The 20,432-nt window shown below is 38.4% G+C and overlaps 1 protein-coding gene across 2 annotated transcripts in view; it reads right to left on the bottom strand.

Annotated features, from left to right (window-relative positions):
- HBS1L (HBS1 like translational GTPase) overlaps nucleotides 1-14,914 on the bottom strand; it is a 60,961-nt gene extending 46,047 nt beyond the window's left edge. Inside the window, exons 1-5 of one of the 2 annotated variants that reach the window (XM_039568081.1) lie at nucleotides 14,762-14,914; nucleotides 12,114-12,179; nucleotides 10,200-10,337; nucleotides 7,851-8,045; nucleotides 4,207-7,188 (exon numbers count right to left, since the gene is read on the bottom strand). In XM_039568081.1, coding sequence (XP_039424015.1) covers nucleotides 5,744-7,188; nucleotides 7,851-8,045; nucleotides 10,200-10,337; nucleotides 12,114-12,179; nucleotides 14,762-14,873 — 1,956 coding nt within the window. In that variant the 5' untranslated portion in view covers nucleotides 14,874-14,914 and the 3' untranslated portion in view covers nucleotides 4,207-5,743. Of the gene's footprint in view, nucleotides 1-4,206; nucleotides 7,189-7,850; nucleotides 8,046-10,199; nucleotides 10,338-12,113; nucleotides 12,180-14,761 lie in introns of those variants that run through there. The other variant, XM_039568080.1, reaches the window with a different exon arrangement.
- Nucleotides 14,915-20,432: the final 5,518 nt, after the last annotated feature.

Genomic DNA, 20,432 nt, shown 5'->3' with positions numbered 1-20,432 from the left:
TATTGTGGGCCCCAAAACTGCCCCCAGCACTCGAGGCGAGGCTGTCCCAGTGCAGAGCAGAGTGGGACAATCCCCTCCCTTGCCTGGCTGGCCATGCTGTGCCTGATGTTCCCCAGGACACGCTTGGCTCTCCTGGCTGCCAGGGCACTGCTGGCTCATGTTCAACTTGCCACTGACCAGGAGCCCCAGGTCCCTTTCTGTGGCACTGCTCTCCAGCCCCTCATTCCCCAGTCTGTACATACAGCCAGGGTGGTCCCATCTCAGGTGCAGGATTTGACACTTTCCCTTGCTGACCTTCACTTGGTTGAGAACTGCTCAACCCTCCAATTTATTGAGGTCTGTCTGCAGGACCTCCCTGCCCTCAAGAGTCAGCAGGTCCTCCCAGTTTTCTATCATCTGTGAACTCGCTCATTATCCCTTCCAGTTCTGTGTTCCAAGTAATTTATGAAGATGTTGAAGAGCACAGGCCCGAGGATGGAGTCCCGTGAAGTCCCACTAGCAATGTCTGATGTCACCCCATTCACTGTAACCCTTTGTGCCCGACCCATGAGCCAGCTGCTCACCCATCTCACGATGTGTTTACCCAGCTGTGTGCTGGACCTTTTATCAGGAAGGATCCTGTGAGACAGTATCAAAAGCTTTACTGAAATCCAAAAAGATTACATCAACTGCATTCCCTTGGTCAACTAGGCAGGTTACCTTGTCATAAAACAAAATCAGACAGGATTTTCCTCTCATGAAGCCATGCTGGCTGTGACTGCAGACTGTGCTGTCTTTCAGATGTTTTTCAATACCACCCAGAAAAATCTCCTCCATAACTTTATCAGGCACTGAAGTGAGACTGACAGGCCTGTAGTTTCTGGGGTCCTCCTTAATGCCCATCTTGAAAATCAGGACAATGCTCACCAGCTTCCAGTCAGCGGGACCTCACTGATGATGAGTAAACGCTTCACAAACAACTCTTCTCTAAAATCTCCATAATTTCATTATAAAAAGAATAAAATAATTTTCACTGTGTTTTCGTAAGTCTAATTCTTAAGAAATTGTTCAAAGATTCTCTTTCAACACATATTTTAATCTCTACAGACTACAACCATTTTACACGTTCTAGTCATCTTCTGGTCTTACTATTACCAGAAACTTATAGGGCAATGGGTTATTTTCTAAAGGAATCCTACCAACACTAAGCATACAAATCAATTATTTGACCAACAAACTACAGACATACCTCAGAAGTCACTGACAACTGTTTCTAATGGGCCATTTTTAAGCATGCAATGTAACAAATCCACAAACCAGATAAAGCACACTTCCATGATGACACTAGAAGCTGATGAGCAGTTTCATACAGATTGTTCATCTCAAGAATCACCTAAAATCACAAACCGCAATTAGCTTTTACTTTTTGGTAAAATGGTGTACGTGCACAGACCACACAAAGAAGCAACTGGCTGCATAATACAGCAATATTAAAATAGAAACCCATTCCCACTGAACTGCATTGAGATAGCAATTTGGGAAGACAAATGCATGCTTAAATGAATAAATAAATCACCACTGGCTTTTTGTTTCATAACATTGTTCTCCAGTGCAGACAGATAACTTGGACTAATAATATTTCCTATTATCTCATTAGAAGCCTGGACACAATAAATTGAACATAAAATCTAAGTTTATCAGCTTTCTACATTTCAGAGAAAAAAAAAAAAGTAAGACATCTAAAAAATTCAACTCAAATAAAAAAATTTTTTTAAAAAATTTAAAGAAAACCAAAACCAGCCAAAACGCAACCCAAAAAACAGAAAAACACCCCCTTTCAGCACCTGAGGAAGTTTACCTTTACTACATGAATTGCAATCTGATGAAGTATTTGCTTGAAATATAGATCCATAATCAATACCTAACACAAAGAGATTTTAAAAATTTGAGAAGTCGAGTACTTTAGATTTGAAACAGATGTGAATGAATGTTTGTATAATCCTAACCTACAGCCCCTGCATAAAGGTAAACTACTGCCCTTGTATAATGGGACTGTAATAAACCACATTTGCTTCATAAAAAGACGAGTTGTGTCCTATCTTCATACAAATCTTTTGTACAGATATTCATTTTTGCAGTAGTAGTTGTTGCTGTTTAACTTTTTGCAGAAGTGCAGATTTTGAGAAATTGCTGATTATGGGAAAATGTTTTTGAATGGCACAGTAAGGAAATAGGGAAAAACACAAGATTGCAAAGACTACCTCACTGCACCCATTAGTCACTTAGAAATAAGATTTTGAAATATTGTGCAGCATTTCTAGAAATTCAAACAGCTTGCTGCATGTGAAACTTAAGATCTTGAGAACTGTTCATATAGATTTTGCCTTGCCTTCTCCAAAGGAATCTTCTGTGCAAAGAATGCCCATGCAAACCCAGGTAAGAACTGGAGTCTGTTTCCACAATAGATACAAACATTATAGAACATTCAACTCTATCAGGTAAGTTAACAAGAAATTGTAATTAACTCAGTCCTTTAATAATATGCATTTTATTTACATATATAAAGCAACATCCAGAAGTCAATTTTGTATTAAAAATAGTCAGCAGCCACTTAAAAACTATGCACAAAATAAATTTGATGTACTAAATGCCTTAGGACTATACAGTAGCAGTATGTCTATGCAGTTTAATATTATCTTTTTCTGTTTATATGGAAAGACAGACAAGTATTTTGCAATGTTAATATTTGAATTCCAAAACAAGTAACACAACCCATATTAAAATAGGCAGATTAAGTTTACTAGAATTCCAGCATTCATTAGGCACACACCCTTTGGTGCAAAGGCCAAACACAGTTGTTACACAAAAATGCCACATACCCTATCATGCAGTATTCTAACACAATTAAAACTGTCCTTGATACCATAAGCCTCATTCTCAGTAAAAAAATTAAAGGAATAATTAAGGAAACTATTAAAATACCTGTTTAATTTAAAAAGCAAATATAGTGACACAATACCTTTTGTTTAGAAAAACAAAACTATAAAATTGTCTAGGCATGAAATTAAATCTCTGCTGAAAATTAACTGGAATTCAGGTTTACCCACCACTTAGGCACCTTCTCCAATGTTCAGCCTGCAGGTCTGTATTAATTCAAGGCTCATTTCAGGATTCAGGATTGCAAACTGAAGAAAAATCCCTCCCCTACTGCTTATACCCTGAACAGCATATACTGCTCCTTCATGACCACGAACACCACAGTCAAATGCCAATGAAAAACTAATTATATATGAAAATCTAGGTACCTAACAAGATCCAAAGTTGTTTACTAAGGTAACAATCCCACAGTAAGATCCATGATTAACATACAATGCTGATGCCCTTTAGCTTGTCACTTGTTCAAACTTTAATCTGCATGAAAACTATGCCAAATCTGAGCTCCAAGTACTACACACTGCCCCCTACTACTTTTTCCAATGGTATCCACAGGATATTATATTTATTATATTTAGTTGTATATCCAGTTCATGCTCTAAAACTATTACAAATTATAAGAAGTTTTATGCACATAAGGGCAGCCAGGGAAATGAGAAAACAGACCAAAACCAAAGAGAAGCTAGACAGAGAAAATAAGAAAAGATTTAGATGGGAAAGCAAAGCTATTCAATTTTAAAAGACCCACATGTATTAGAAATATCTATTGACATTAATTAAGTCTGGAGTATTAGAAACACAGGAAAGCAAAACCACCTACAAATATAACAGGCATGACAATGCCAAACTTTGCACTCATGTTTTATGCTGAAAAATTAGAATTTCTCTACTAGAAAAATACACACGGTTTTGGGAAAAGTGAGCTTTAATTACAAACTCTGCTAATAGGACCCTTTGGTCAGTAGGAAAAACAGACTTGGATTTTTAAGCAGGGGGAAGTTAATGCTTGGATTAACTTCAGAGAAACAGATCACTGAAAAGCATTTCATATTCTTGACACAGTAGAATTTGCTATTATGACTAATTAATAAAACAACCAGTATTACAATCAGTATCAAACCAGACTTCTATGGAAAGTCTTCTCAGGAAATCAATTATGCTCCTGCTAATGAACTTATCAGATCATAGTATGTACACTAGATTGCATTATTTAATCCTTTAAAGGAACCCCAAATAGGTTAGGATACAGATGGCTAGATTAACACGTCAACTAGAACATAAACACTGCAGCACTGTAATTATATAAAACTTTTATTAATTAGGTTAATAAACATTAATTTCATTCACAAGGTCAAAGATCACACTGCTCTTAGTCCTAAATGACAACTGACAGACAAGACAACTAGACAAAAAGCAAAATATACAGACCATTAAATTTGTACCTGAGAGAACTGGAACGTGTTTTCTTTTATTTTATTTAGAAACAAAATTGTAGTGCAACCTGGAGTCAGGAATAAACCTAAAGCGTTTGTCTTCTTTTTGATGTAACATGCTCAACAAAAATTAGATTAAAACTAGATGAAAGTCATATCTACTGTTTCATAGCTGCCAAGTTTAGCACGAATTAAGTGTATGAACAAACATTTTCTAGTTGCAGCAGTATCTCTATTGAAATTATTGCTGTTCTGAATCTAAAATACTGACAATGACACTGGAAATATATTAGAAGTCATAATGTGTACTAAAAGGAAAGTTCAAACATACATGCAGCTACTAATTTGAATAACAGGGCACCATAATAAGTCCAGAATGTTCTGATTTGGATCTTTCATCTAAGGATTCAAAGTAACAGCAATGGGTGCAAACAGTAGAAGAGAATGCATTTCCATTTCTAAAGGAAGTTTTCTTCAAAAAAGACAAGAGGCAGACACGAATAGCACTTAGGCTTTGCCTGATTTTTTTTTTCCACTGAGCAGAGACTCTCATGCTACAGTTGTAAGAACTGATACTTCAGTACTTCTTTGTAAGACTTGAGAATAAACAATAGAATCCTAGGGAAACTTCTTATGAAATACATGCAGCATGTACATACCTATAAAATTGCTGGTTTAAAATGCTGGATATCACATTTTGATAGCTAATTGCAGTCGGGGGGCACAACAATTTAATTGCTTGCTCCCCTACAAATTTGGTCCTATCAAAACCTACACGTGTATTACCACAACCAGAAGTGTCAAAACCTGAGGTCCTTGAGGCTTTTAAAAACTAAAGGCATTTCTGTTGTAATAGTGTGATCAGTATAAAGATAGAAACAGAATAATGACATTGACTGGAAACATCCATTACAAGACTGGCAGGTTAATAACATACTTTTATCAGAATATCTAACCTTAAGAACATTTAATAAAACAGTTGTAATATAAACTGAGGCTCCTGCTCCCCAAACTATACACCATATAGCAAAAGTAAATTACTTTACAAAATAATCATTCACTGTTCTTCCCAATGAACTGTATCTTGAACACATAGAGCCGTATTTCAAGAAGTCTAATGGTGTTTACAGAATTTTGTACAAGCAGTAGCTATACAGTAAAGTTCAAGACTTTCCAAAAGTTAAGAATGTTAAACTGTCAGTGAAAATTATGCAAAAATTGAGATATTCAGTGCAACACTTTCAAAGTTCACATACAAATTTCTGCCTATCAGCAAGAACTGTAATATGTCAATTAAAAAAATTTTTTAAAAAGTCAGTTCTGGATCATAAATAGGTCCTATATAATTTTTTTTAATATAATGCAATATTAATACTGATGCTTTTTTTTTCCCCTCATTACTGTCTTGTAAAAGCTTTCCTTTGGTTAGCTTTCACAATATCATCAGGAGATGCTGATTTGAAGTCAAATGGTGTTATGGCTATTGTAGGACCAGTTTCCTTGGGTTTTACATCTTGTACTTGTCTACTGTATAGGAAAGTTTTATGTATCCCAACTGTGCGCTGCTTATATCCTTTTGGAGGATAACGGAGGCACAAGGTTAAAGCAAAAGCTGAAGGTCTTGCACGCAGTGCCTTTATCCATGAAAGGGACAAATCCTGCCTCTTAAGACCATGCCCTTTTTTGGGTTTCCTGCTTGTTTTGGCAAAACCAGAACATTTTCCTTGTTTTTCTTTTAAAAGTTTCGTTTCAGGACTTAGTATATTTGACTGTCCTACCACACTTTTCTCTGTAGATACCTCTGCATTTTTTACAAGGACACTTAAATCAATGTTGGTTCCTTGGGAGGGCCTCAATTCAATTACATTGTGCGTGGCCAAGTCAGTTCTCAGCTGAGTTTTATCTATTTCAATGGTCTCTGCTATTAAATCTGAGAGTGATAAATTCTCAACCTCCTTTATTGGAGAAACTTTAGAAAGGGCTAGAGAAGACAAAGATCCTGTTAGCTCTGGCATCCCACCTGAAGTCTGGGGTTGACTTACTAGTTGTGATAATGATGAGGTTCCCAATTTCCTATCAGTGAGACTTGCTGTTGACTGGGTGTAAAGATCAGCCAAAGAGTAACAGTGGCTAGCACTGCTTTCCTGGTGCTCCTGAAGCAAGTCAGCCAATGATGTGCTTCCAGGTCTTAACACTGGCAAAGCAGCCATATCTGAAGAGGGGCTTTCTTGTTTTCGACTATGCGCAAGTGAAGAAAAATTTTCAAGAAGTTCATTCCTTTTATTTACAGTATGACTGACTTCATTATCAAGAGCCAAGTTTCCTAAAGCACTTGTTAAACATGGAGGACTATAAAAATGTGCATTACTATTACAATCAGAAGTTTTTGAGGAAACAAGAGGAATGCTGTGTTCAGGACTCAGAGAATCACAAACCACACTCTGTATCAGCAAGGATTTCAAGTCCTGTGTTTCCTTGCATTTCAATGGGTTATTTCCTATGCTAGAGTGAACATCTTCACTCTCAGGAACCAGATTTACAGCACTAGCATTTTCTGGTAGTTGCTTCTCTGCCTGTTTATTCACAGGTTCACAAAATGATCCTTTACACAAATCCTCACTGAACGCAGATGACAGAACAAGTGAAGAGGATTTCAATCCTTTCCTTTCACATGAAGGTATATCAGATTTTTCAAAATTTGTAGTTAAAGAATAAAGAGCTGAACCACTTTTGGCTGTCAAGTTTCCAAACCCAGGTCTGTTGGTGTTGTCAGCAAAATTGTCTACTGCACAAGAGAAATTGCCTGTATCAATACACATTTCTGGACAACAATGTAAGTCTCCTTACCTTACAATAGCCAATAATTTTCAGATGGAAGTCCAGTCACAATGAAATATCCCATTTTTTAAAAGTTGACAGCAGGAACAAAAAAAAAAAAAATCAAGAAACATGAAAAGGCATTTAATTACTAAGTGTTATCCAAAGGTAAGGAATGTTCAACAATTAAATTACAGGTATCTATTGAAATACATAAAGAACTGTAAGAATTAGTAGAGAATGCCAGTAAAGACTACCAATATTTAAGTACAAATCAAAATAAGAAAGCTACTATAGAGACACTACCAAAAAAGGGAGGTATTAGGGATGGGAGATGTCAATTCATCAAATAAACAAGAGAAGCACTAAAAATTTAAAGATGCTTTAAATTAAAGATTTAAGGACATGCATTAATTCAGTTAAATCATGTAAGTCAGAAATTGATCATGAACTGTAGATGGTCGCAGCTTGAATTTTAACTGACACTGAGATGTTATTTTGACTTCTAGCTCAAGAAAAGCTGTTTCCTTTAAATGTTTTAGAACACACATATAGTAAGTCAGTCTTCTTTCATTTTCCAAGAAATGACTATTGCTATGATAAGCGTCTTCACAGTTTGTAATGCCAAAATTAAACTGTAGATAGAAATGAATCACCTTGAATGTAAACAATTAAATATAAGTATACCTTTTGTAGTCTTTGCTAAAATCACAGCATCCTTATTCTTGGTCTTCACATTTTGCTTACTGCCTTGTGAAAGCACAAGATCCAAAGCCTTTTGTACATCAAATTTAGTATCCAGTACTGCTTGCACCATTGCTTGTTCTGGTATGGACTCTGCCAAAACTTCTCTCATTTGATCAAGGCATGAATTAAGACGGGCTGAAAGAAACATATTACTGTTATAAGCTGCCCAAAAATATGTCTTCAATGGCCTAACCACTAGCACCACACCTCTGACTAGTGAACAGAAGGGAAAAATATTACAGTAAGAGCTAAAACCTTTAGAAATTAATTTCAATCTCACTTATTGCCCTGATAAACTTTGTTCCCACACCTTGCAGAACATTTACCTATTTCAGATATTGCAATGAAGAACATCTTACTGACTACCATTTATTATTCTAGAAAGTCTCAGTACTGAAATATGTTGATGTTGTAAAATATGTATCTTCACTGCAGAGGAGAAATACAAATAATCACCTTAAAATTATCTAAAATAATTTAGTAAGTCAACGTAAAATCCCACTGAACAGCACATTTAAGTGTTTACAGAGGCTACAATTAACACCCAAAGTACAACAGCATTTTCAGGGTCCTCAGGCCTTAACTGAAAACTGATCAACATGCCAGGTTTCAAACTACCTGTAATCTTTACTTTTTCTAAAATTGTAATATATTTTTGGCTGATAAAATCAATTTTCTTTGGCGCGTATTTCTGCAACTACTATAAGCATTTACTAAGATACTTGCTGCACAACAAGAGACTGAAAATTCACCAGGCTGCCACTCACTGGAAGCCATACAAACACTAAAGAGCACAAGAAAATCTTCCTGAATAGTCCAGTTGCTGCCAGTTCAGATTTTAGAAAACAGGAGCTGAAGAACAGGAAGACAACTACATCTTTTTATTTGAACACTTCCTGGAAGATGTTTAAAGAAGTTTGCTTAAAGGAATTCAACACCACAGAATTCCAACCTCTACAAGGTTACTTATATTAGCACCCTTTACCTGTAATTCAAATAGCAAGTGAATCTTCCCCAGACATCTGCCCTGCAAAACAAGTATGGGCAGAGCCCTGCACAACGTGCTTGTTGCCATTTTACTATCTAATACTCAACAAGAACAACCTCGTGAAACTCTTTGCAGCCACACTGGCTACATCAATAATTTTGTATTAATGGCCAACACTACATACTGTATCAAACATATTAGGTCTTGTGAGACCACTGCTGTTTTCACAGTAGGAGTGGATATTTTGAGGTTTCTTTTCCCTCTTTTTTATAGTCCAAAATGTTATTTTCCTTCCTGCCCCGATAGCAGTTCTTAGCTGACTGTGTCAAAAGTGTTCTGCAAAGCCAGAGGACTGCATTGTCTAGATCACCTGTACCATTATACTAGCTCATTCTTTCAAATCGCCCTCTACAGCTTAATTTCCTGCTGTAAAAACATGTATATTATTACCCAATATACCATAATCAACCATATCTCTAAGCATTAGCTTAACTTCTACCAATTCACTTGACATAGAATCAAAATTCTTTCTAATTTACTGTTCAGAATTGTTCACAATTTTCTGCAACGTTTTTGAAGTATTGAATTTCAACACACTTTAGTGAGATCTTATCAACATTTAAAAATAACCCTGATTATTTCCAAAACATTAAAAACTACATTAACTATTAACACTTAGAAAAGAGACTTGTGACTCTTTTTCACAAAGCAAGCAATTAAGCAATCAGGCAGCAAGCTTAAAAAACAAAAGCAAGTATTTTTCCCCAACCACTCAGCTCAGAACTCAGCTTGAAACGTGGAATGCACGGCTGCAAGACTGAATGGAAACAAAAGTCTCATGAATTCAAAACAGGATAAGAAAAGATTGTACAGAATATTGGCTACTCTTTCAAGGAAATGCAAGACTTTGAAAACCTCTCAAATACTGCTGATTGCTATAATTTGGAATGCAAAACAACAAAAAAAAAATCATTCTACAAATACTCAGTTTATAATATTCAAGTCAAGACTTGAGTTGTCAGTACAGATGTTCTAATGTCTCCACATGAAATCTCATTATTTCTAGTAAGAAACTAAGAACACGTTTCAATGTGTGCAACCAAGTTACAAGTAGTACACAAAAGGGAGTTACGAACTTGAAGAATGACCACTGAAGGGAGGCTCCTGAAGTGTATTGCTTTATAACAAGATTCCAGAATTCTGAGCCGTGTCAGTCAAGTAAGAAACATTAATTTAAGACTATTCTAGTAAATCCTTAATTCATGCAAGAGGTTATTCTGATAGTTGTTTTCCATAATTACCTCTATCAACTTCAGTCAACTGATGCGTGGATGGAAAACAATCAGCAGCAGCATCGGTACCTTCATAGCCATATTCTTCTTCTAATGGCTCAGCAAATGTGGCTGGTTTGTCTCGTCTGGAGTAAATAAATTGAGCTGCTGCATTAGATAAAAAAACAAAGTAAAAAAAAAAAAGTCAAATGTTTTTCCTCCTTTAAAAGCAGAACACAAGTAAAGGTAAAATAAGTTAGGATGCTGAACTGTTGCAGTGGTTTCAAGGGGGTGGTGAGACACTGCTGTATAGTTACTACTACCTGAGGACTGCACAGAGCATACAACAGCTCATGCTGGAATATATATAAATTCATCACAGTGAAACTACAGGCTGGGCAATATCCTTGTATCCATGGAATGCAGTAATTCTGCAAAGTTCAGCATTAGAAAAAAGAATATACTCCAGGTTTGAAAAACAGTACTTTCTATACAAATCTATGGCCTAATGTCTTCAGAACCTTACTCAACCATTTTTGTTAAACTCAGTCTCAATTTTCAAAAGTTAGCACGAAATTAACATTGCTCTTACAGCATGTCACTGTCAAATTACTGGTAAGAATTTAACAGAGTTGAACACATCCTTTCTTTCATAGAATTTCATTTGAAATACAGCCCATGAGTAAAAATGCATATTCACACAAAACTTTAAACAAGTGCATGGCATCACTCTGATTTAGCAATGTTAAGGCATATACAAATAAAACTCCTCACTGAACAAGAGCCCCAGTCATTCCATACTCTCAGAAATGCGCAAAGCATAATGTAAACAAATTGCCTTATATAATAGTCTCTGCAGCTCTGAAATCCATACTGAAAGCAGGTGTATATCCAGAAGTAGTACAGCCTTGGCAACTGTTTCCCAAATGCATACACAGCATTACATATTCAATCCCCATAACTGAAGCAACTATTAAGATTGTTAAACAATCTAGATCAGATTACTTTATAATTGAAGCTTACACATGAAGAGTTCTTAGGAAAATTACTGTACACAGGCAGGAATTAATTTTGCCATTTATCAGTCTATACTTGAGTAAAAAGTACACACAGCACATTTTCATCACTAAAATCGAGAGCATGAGAGAGGACCAGAGTTTTAAAGAACAAATTATCTCAAGTTCCTGTGGCCAGAGGTCACACACTACATCACAGTCACAGTGGACCTGGATCCAAACCAGCTACCTGCAGTAGCACAGCTTTGTGTCAACACTAGCTGTACTAATTCCAGGGCCTACTCAGCTCTAGAAACATTGCCACCAAATCTGGGGAAACCCTAAACTGATAATCTTGTCAGAGACTTGACTGGAGAACACAACTTAAATGTTCTACAGCCAGGCTGAATTCAGCTGAGCCGAGTGACTACAATTATGCCTTACCTAAGCACACAGCCATCACTATTTTAAACCTACTTTGCAACATTACAAATGCTGGAAGGGTGATTAGCTCCACATGATCTTGCACGAGATGACCAGCACTGCAACCCACAATAAGACTCCCTACCCCATATTTACTCGAAGTTGCATAGAACAACTACCAGGTGCACAATAACAACTGTTAAGCCCAGGTAGATCCTACTAACCATATGAAAAGATACCAAATGTTTCAAGATTATCAACACATTCCCACAGACCAGATTTTCACATTACCAAGTACATTCCAACCATCTAAGACAATACACATATAGGATGCAAAATGTGGCCAGCTGTCTAATAAGACTTTCAGAAGTATAATGCCTAACACTACGTAACTGACTGTAATAGGATTATGGCCACTAGGCACTTTTGAAAAGTGTCACTAGCTTTTAAATATTGTTTTAATTTAGAAATAAGTATCAGAGCAGGTATCAATGAACAATACTTGAATGTAATTATCTGAACCAACCTGTTGAAGGAGAAATGCAATAATCATCTTCTACTGATTGGCCATACACATCATCATCTTCAAAGTCTATGAGGCAAAAACAGCAAAATTAATCTGCACAATTTCTAAATAATAATTCAAAGCATAGGTTTTGCATAAGGTTTTATGAAATTATTCATTTCCTGTATTCCAGAAGTGCAGTTAAGTTCTGTTTATTTACCTAGGTAAGAAGTAACCTTCTACATTACAGTAATAAAATTTTATTACAATAATATGTTTTAACATTTAATTCTCTATTTATTAGGCCGAAAATTTTCAAGAGCTACCATACTTCACACCTCCTCCTTCAGCATCTCCTCTGCCCTCACAGACCAAATCCAGTTCCAAAAATGGCACTTCTCTTGATATTTTTACTTGACCTCTCAGTCTTAACCCCAGACAGACAGTTCAACTGCAATTTCTACTCCAACAACTCAGGATCAGCATTTCTACTCCATTCCTATGCACTCCTCACCTTTCTTCTCCGTTTTGTCCTCACACCCATCCACCTTTCAAATGACATTCAGCAAGGCAAAAATCCCAATTCACAATTCCCTTTTGAACACGCAAAATTGTTTCAGGCAAAAAGCAAGTATCTCATTCAGTTACTTAAAAATATTCTTTTCTCATAAAAAAAGGCACCAAGAAATACAAAGAGTAAGTTATGCACCTTTCCCTCCAAAATCTAATCTTACTATTATGTCAATCCTTTAAAAAAGTGTAATTTTCACTAAGTAATAAGGAAACACCTGAAAAAAATAACAAACTATTATTAAAGACACTACTGCACTTGGCAATTTCACAAGTAACATCTATTGTTTACTGTTTTAAAAGACTTACGGACCACAACATGCACTGACCATAAAAAAAAGTATTTAAAAATCACATAAATTACAGAGAAGAGTAGAAGCTACTGAAGCATTCCAGCTGTATTGCCAACATATCTGCAGATGGAATACCACATTGGTTACATTCACAATATCTCAGAAAGGAGGGGGAAAAAATGGAACATGGTCAAATGAAGACCAGAAGATCTAAGGCCTCAGAAGTCTTCCTATGAAAGGGAATCAAAAAATACTGTAAATATTTAGTTTAGAAATGCAACTTATATTTGGACATTACAGAATCACAAGCAGCATAAAAAGAATATATAGCATTTAACAGAGAAGAAGACACAAAGTCTACTTCATTTGGGCCATAAATGATTCTGTGTGACTACAGTGGTAGTATATGGTACAAGGGTCAAGACCTGACATGTAACCTCATAGTCAGGTTTCCAATAGCAATAGCAACAGCAACTTAATGGCTACAGCAAACTACTGTGTATCTCAGAAAACTCATTAAAAGAGAGTCTGATGAGTGTATGAACACTGAAATTAACTCAGTGGACTGCACACGTAACTTTATGAATGCAGAGACTCAGCTGAAATACTTTCAACAAATCTGTGATGAAAAATGGTCTCTGGAGGATGAAAAATCAAGCAGTAAAATTCCCAATCTAGTCCAATATTTTGCCTATATTAGGCAAATTTACACAAGCAGAAACTGCAAGGTGGGAACACACAGCACAGCTCACATGAATTTACAACTTCCAAGAAATTCCAAGATCGCAGTGCAAAACCCAATTTGTGCTACTATCATACATATAAACCGCGTAGTCTGGTCACTCAGCAGAAGCCCAGAGGCCGGCTGAAGCATTTCTTGCATTTTTTTTAATAATCTGACAAAGTGAAGCAACAAAATCGCTGCTCTTACCAAAGGGTTCTTTAAAATACCGGTATCAACTGAAGTGTGTCCATTTCTCCATGGCCCAAGCCAACAAAAGTAAAGACTTCGAGTGGAAAAAAAACCCCTCTGATTTACAGTTTGGCTAAGTTAATGGGGCCAGGGCACAAAGAAAGTGCAGGTACAAGCCAAGTTCTTACAGAAGAACTTGTTCATTCCACACAAGCTTAAGTAAAATGAGACAGCTGCTTGAAAAAGGTTATTCCCTAAATGCACAACTCCATCTTTAAGAATTACATTTCTTCCTCAGGTAACAGCTGGTGACTCCATCTATTAACATCAGCAATACTTTACTAGAGTTTGGCCGTGAATATCAATTTTTAAGTTTTACAAGACTAAGGATGGATGGCTTCAACTGACTGAGGCTTTCTTCAAGCCAATGCCGCTGTTGAAAAGCACAGTCAAACTTGGGCAGCTCAAGGCAACGCAGGTAGAACCCAGCTGTGGCTTGGACCGCGTAGCAAGGCCACGCTCTCCCCGTGTGGAAAGTCCCGGGAGGCCCCGGCAGCAGGAGGAGATCCTGGATAGCAGAGCGGCCACGTGTGCCGGACCCTCCACTCGGCGTGAAACGGGCCGGGAACGGGGCGGGGAGAGGCCTCGCCCGGAGCCCCGTCCAACCCCCGCCGAGGGGAGGTGAGGGGGCGGCTTCTCCCCTCCCACCGCCCCGACAGCCCCCGGGCCCTCCCCTACCGCGGCGCGGGCCCCGCCACACCCTGCTGCCCGCGGCCACCGGGACGGGAGGCCCAGCCGGTAGAAGGGGCGCGGGCCGGGGGCAGCGTGGAGGGGCCAGATTTGGGGCGGGCCCCGCAGCTCTGCCACCAGCACCTGCTCGCCATAACCGCTACCTTCGTCGTAGTTATATCCTCGGACGTTCCTGTGCCGGGACATGACGATGGCGGCGGCGGTCTCGCTCGCCCGCCCGCGGTGGCGCTGGCGCGGCCGGCCTAGGTCGGCCATGTTGAAGTCGGCGGCGCCTGCGGAATCGCCTCTTGCGCAGGCGCGCGGGGCACCGCTTCCGCCCTCGAGCGCTGCTGGGCATGCGCGCGGCGGGTCCCGCCCGGCTCCCTCGCGCCCTCGGGCCGGCGGCTCGCGCCGAGCCGGGGGCCGCTCCCTGGGGCGCTCGCGCTCCGCCCACGCGCGGGCCCGGCTGAGGCAGGGCGGGAAGCGCCGGCCCGGTGACGGAACGCTTAAGTGGCGACTGGAGGTGGCACTTGGTGCTGAGGTGTAAATGTCGTGGTGGAGCCCAGCTCAAGTTTGGGCTCGATGATCTTGGAGGCCTCTTCCAACGTGAATAAGTGCTGCTGCGATTCTATGGGGTCTAGTAGTACAGAGTCTGCCTGTGATATCTGTCTGTGTAGTAATGTGAGTTACAAGGGAAAACTAGGTGTGAGATGCCCACTTTCTGTCAGTGATGGGTTTGATTCAAGCCAGATACGGGAAGTGTTACATGCACAGATGTAAGCTAGTGTTTTAAAGCTTATTCAGAAACGGTTGCATCATCGATGAAAAGGGAGCGTTGTGGATTGGCCTAAGTTCACCAAGGGCATAGTCATTTAAACACATCTGAAACAAAGTCTATGATTTGTGCACCACCGCATGAAGAGAGTTTGAAAGGCTTTGAAATTAAGTACAAGGCCTTTTTCAATTCTGGATCAATTGACCTGGCTTGTTGGTGACGAGTAGCCATTACAATCCGGTGACTGACTAGTGGCCAGGGTTAGATGAACTGCTGTAGGTAAATACAATTTGTAATAATTAGCATTGCTGTTGGCAGTGTTAAGAAGCAAAATGTCAAACCATTAGGCTCCATGGAGCCTTGATCTGACTTAATTGGCACATTACTGTGACACCATCTAATACCAAGTTTCAGCCTGCAGGAGCAGTTGCACTGCCAAGGATTCAGATGACCAAGGAATGTCCCTACAGCTACTCCTCATGCTGGGGCAGAGAGAGAAGGACAAGCAGACAACACCTTAAGCTCTGGTGAGAAAGGGAGTTGGGATAGAGATCCCAGTTCATGAGCTCCAGCTCTGACAGAATCTGCTTCTGTATCTGCCCCAGTTGTTCCCCAGATACTTGCATTCATCTATGGGCTTGGGAGCTGCTAGGCCGGTGATCCTATTAATATTTCTGAAGTCAGGTGTCTTCATCTTTGAGAACTTTAATAATTTATTTACCATCTTTTCATCCAGTCTTGACAATATGAGAAATTGAGCCCCCTTCAGCCAGCTGCATGCTCCAGGTGTCCTCTGATACCCCAGCACACCGCCAAACATCCCTACGAACACACATGCCCTTCTGTAACTGCCACCTAACTATTGTCTTGTCCTTGCCCACATGCCAAAACTGTCACTATCTACTGCTCCACATCCTTCCTGGTCACCGCCAGAGGCAGGGACTGTTAACCATAAGCCAAAGTTTGTGTTCATATACAAATTGTATGCAAAGGTGCAGATTGTTTCATTACCTTATTTGCATATTTCTAACTAATTTCTACAGAGAAGCACATGCAGCTCACAGGCTTAGGTTCTATACAGTGGCTTTCGTATGGTGCTAGGATTACAACAGAATTGGAAACAAAGATTTCTAGTTAGTACTGGTGTCCTGTTGACCTTTAGTGTCCCAAATGTTCTCTGCAGCAGAGGTTTGACAGTAGTTGTGCTAATCCTTATCTATCCCAATCTCTTGACATGAGCTGAAGATACAAAAGTGAAGACTTGCTATCATCCATTATTGCTATGGCCAGGGTAGCACACTTCTAAATTCAAAACCTGATTCCAGCATCTGCTCTCTGAGTCTTCAGTGAAGTAACCTAAGACACTGTATCACTACAACTATAGAGCATCCTCCCAGTCTGCCTCCAACAGCTTTACTTTGGAAAAGACACACTTTCCCGCCTCTAAATTACTTAGATCCCATTCCTCAAATGTTAAAACTCCAGTAAATATTAATCATGTAAATTTAGCTTTTTTTTTTTCTTTCAGGTAGTGACAGTTCTCATTTCTCACACCTGACCATTCTGTTGCAAAGATATTTCTTTTATTCTTCTTATTGACGCTTTTTACATAGACTACCAGCTGCTTATCAAATAACAAATTTTTCATGTTTGAATTTTTTTGTATTGCCTCTCTTAATTTTCAGTGGCTGTGACTTTCACAGATATGATGCTCATTTCATTTGTTTGATAGTCAAATGTAACATTTTTTCAAGACTTCAAAATTAGTTCAAAATAAATAACAGTTGTGAAAATACAAAGGTGAATATAAAGGTAAGCCAAATGGAGGACATGATATACTATGTAGTCTTTCCATGGCATTAACAGTGAACTTGAAAGGTTGCTATTTTTCTTCATTTGAAGTGTAATAGGTTATATCATACGAGACCTGAGGAAAAAGAACCCAAAGACAACAATTTTTTACAGGAGCACAGTTATTTCATGTTATGGTAGTATCTTCAAAGAGTCATAAATACACTCTGATCATTCCTTGCCTTTTCTTCATTCTGAGACCTATGTAACTATTTTAGGGAAAGGAGTTCAAGAAATAATAAGCTTTAGTTCTCAAGCCCTAGCTCTACCTCAGTTCGTGCTACTTGTATGTGAATGCAAGGTTCATGAAAACTATTCATCTGACAGCAAAGCAATCTGTAACTAAGCATTATTCCTTCAGCAGCAATTAGAGCACCATCAGAGAACCTCGCCAATCTGGCTCCAGCAGCTCTGACTGAGGAATGGCTAACTAGGTAACTTCCGGCACTCACTTCCTTCCTGCCCACTGAGATTATATATTACTTTAAGGTGTGTGCCTTAAGACGTGAACCAAGATCACTGGTCTCGATTCAGGTGGCAGCCTTTCTGGTAATCCTGTTTTGTTCAGCAATCTCCTGGGCACTCCCAGCCCCAGCACTACGATTATTTTTTTGTAAGTGTAAGAATCAGTTAATAAAATATTTAATAATTTCATTTTGGATAAGTGGAAGGTCTTTCAAATGATGTTATTTCTTCTTAAAGTGAAATTACCAAGCTTTTTAGTAGTTTAATAGTCTTAGCTACAAAATACTCAGTCTACTTCAATATTGTATTGTCCTTTTAAACCAAAGTCAAGCAGGACCTAGTCTGGGAAAAAACAGCATAATTCCAGATGTTTTACCACACTACCAGGTGTGGGTATTAAGTTCTAAAATATAGGTATTATTAATGTCACTAAACACATTTCCAGCTGGTAAATGATCTAACTAGCTCAAAAGAACTGCAGCCATACATGTCTGTTTTCGTCTAAAATGATGCCATGTAGTCAGATGCCGATTTAAAAGTTAGAAAACAAAGAGTATTAATAAATTATTATTTTGTACATATGGTAAATAGCAAGTGTCTCCAATTTTCCCCAGTCTGAATGAGCTTGTTAAATATATTTATTATTTCTTTGGGAATGGATCAGTGCAGAACAACAAGTTTCACAAGGGAGTGATTTATGTTAAGTCAAAACCTTACGCAGTTTCAACAGGATTTATTAACAGCTAAATTAGATGGCAGCTGATGGCAAATGGTAATGTAATGGCAATTCAATCTGGAAAAGTAACCTATTTGTATAGTTTAACATAGAATCATTAAGACTGGAAAAGACCTTTAAGATTATTGAGTCCAATTCAGCCATAAACCTAACGCTGTCAAGTCCACCACATTTGTGTTCCTGACAAGTATGTAAACTTCCTGTTACAATAAGGAATAAAATATTTTGGTGACTTTAGCTGCATCTATACTTTCTGAAACACTTTGGTTTCAATCCCAAATTCCCCTGTCACCCTGCTGCCTCCCTGCTTGCTCTCAGACTGCTTCCCATCTGTAGTGACCCAAATATTGGCCCAGAAAGGGAAGGTCAGTCTCTGCAAAGAGGGAAACTGCCTTGAACTACACAGCTGGAAGAGAAGGAGTTCAAATTCAAGCATGGTTGCCAAGAGCATGGTAGCTAAAGCCACTGTGAAGCACTCACTGAAAACCTATTATCTATTGGGTTTACCCCTGAATAAAAATAGTATTTTATTACAACAGAGTGGCATTCACTTCTAGTTGGTCTATGAAGTTTATTGTTGGTACAGAGAGAGATAAGTGATGAGAATCATCAGAGGTATGGGAAATTTCTTATATGAAGAAAGATTAAAAGGATTAAGAGTTTGTCTTACAGAGAAGACGTATAAAATGGAACATGACCGAAGTTTATACGAGGAATGGCTCAGAAATAACAATTGGGCTTTTTTTTCCTCATAGTGAAAGCTTTTGTCAATTTCTCTGAAACTGAAAGAAGGCAAATTTTAACCTGATAACAGTAGATAATTTTCATTCAGCACAGAATTAGACTATAAAGTTCATGGGCAAAAGAAATTATCATGGCCAAAAAAAATTAGCAAGATTCAAATGGTTTAGATCCTTGTGTAGATGATAAGAATACTTAAACATGATCACAGTAAATATTTAAAGCCTATATAAAATTCTACAAGGCATAAAAATCTTCATGTTAGAGATTCCATCTACTTTTCTTGTTACAGGTGACTGACAGGATAAATTAAGGGAGCTGCAGACCTAAGGAAGAGGCAAAACAGAAGGCTGTCATTATGACTCGGTTGAATATGATGCATGTGTCTACACTAAAGCAATTTATAATGACACATATATATATTTATTGTGCATATAGGCAGCATTCTGTTGTGTGTGATTATATACATTGATTTATCAACTGCTTTTAAAAGTTTGTCATGGATCCTGGCTACTACCATAAACTGTGTCCTCATCAATATATCTGTGATAATTGGACATAGAGCTGCAATCAGTAACAGCAATGAGGCCTTTTTCTACTGCATCTGTAGTAGAAAAAAAAAAAAACAATGGAACTTTGATTTGCAGCTATGGATACCTGTGTGATGTTTCTCAAAAGACATTTTCCAGGATCTAAGTAGGGTGAACATAGTTTGAAAAGTCCCTCACTTTTCTGTATAGAATAATTCATGACACAAATCTGACTGGGACACTCCACTACTGATCTCTTCATAGAGACCTTAAATAAAAAATGCTGACACGTATGCTTCTGGGAGGCACAATAATACTTAGCTTGTTGGGAAGACAGCTTGTGAAATTCTAAGAATTATGTTAGAATTACTCTGATTTTGTTTTCTGTGTTCTGCAGTTTTACGGTTTTGGGACCTGCCTTTGACAAACACAGCTATACATGTTGGGCCACTGAGTCAGGGAAACCCTCTGTACTTGCCTCTCTCAGAAATCCACTACGTCCATGGTTATCCTGAGTCACATTTCTTCACACGGGACTCAGAACTGAATCTGTAAATCTGGGATACATCAGGCTGAAAAGATTCATATGGTGTTATTAAGTGTGTCAGGTAGCAACATATGATGAATAAGAAATGCGGCTTCCTTCAGACTAATACTATACACCAGTCTTTGACTGACGTCCTTGTTTCGTCTCCCCCCAAAAATTTCACTTTCAAAGGGTGATTCTTCAAGAAATT

This window comes from Corvus cornix, chromosome 3 (assembly GCF_000738735.6).
Source record: "Corvus cornix cornix isolate S_Up_H32 chromosome 3, ASM73873v5, whole genome shotgun sequence".
Taxonomy (NCBI): Eukaryota; Metazoa; Chordata; class Aves; order Passeriformes; family Corvidae; genus Corvus; species Corvus cornix.
Note: the sequence above shows the minus strand (reverse complement) of the source record. Positions and strands in the feature narration are given on the sequence as shown.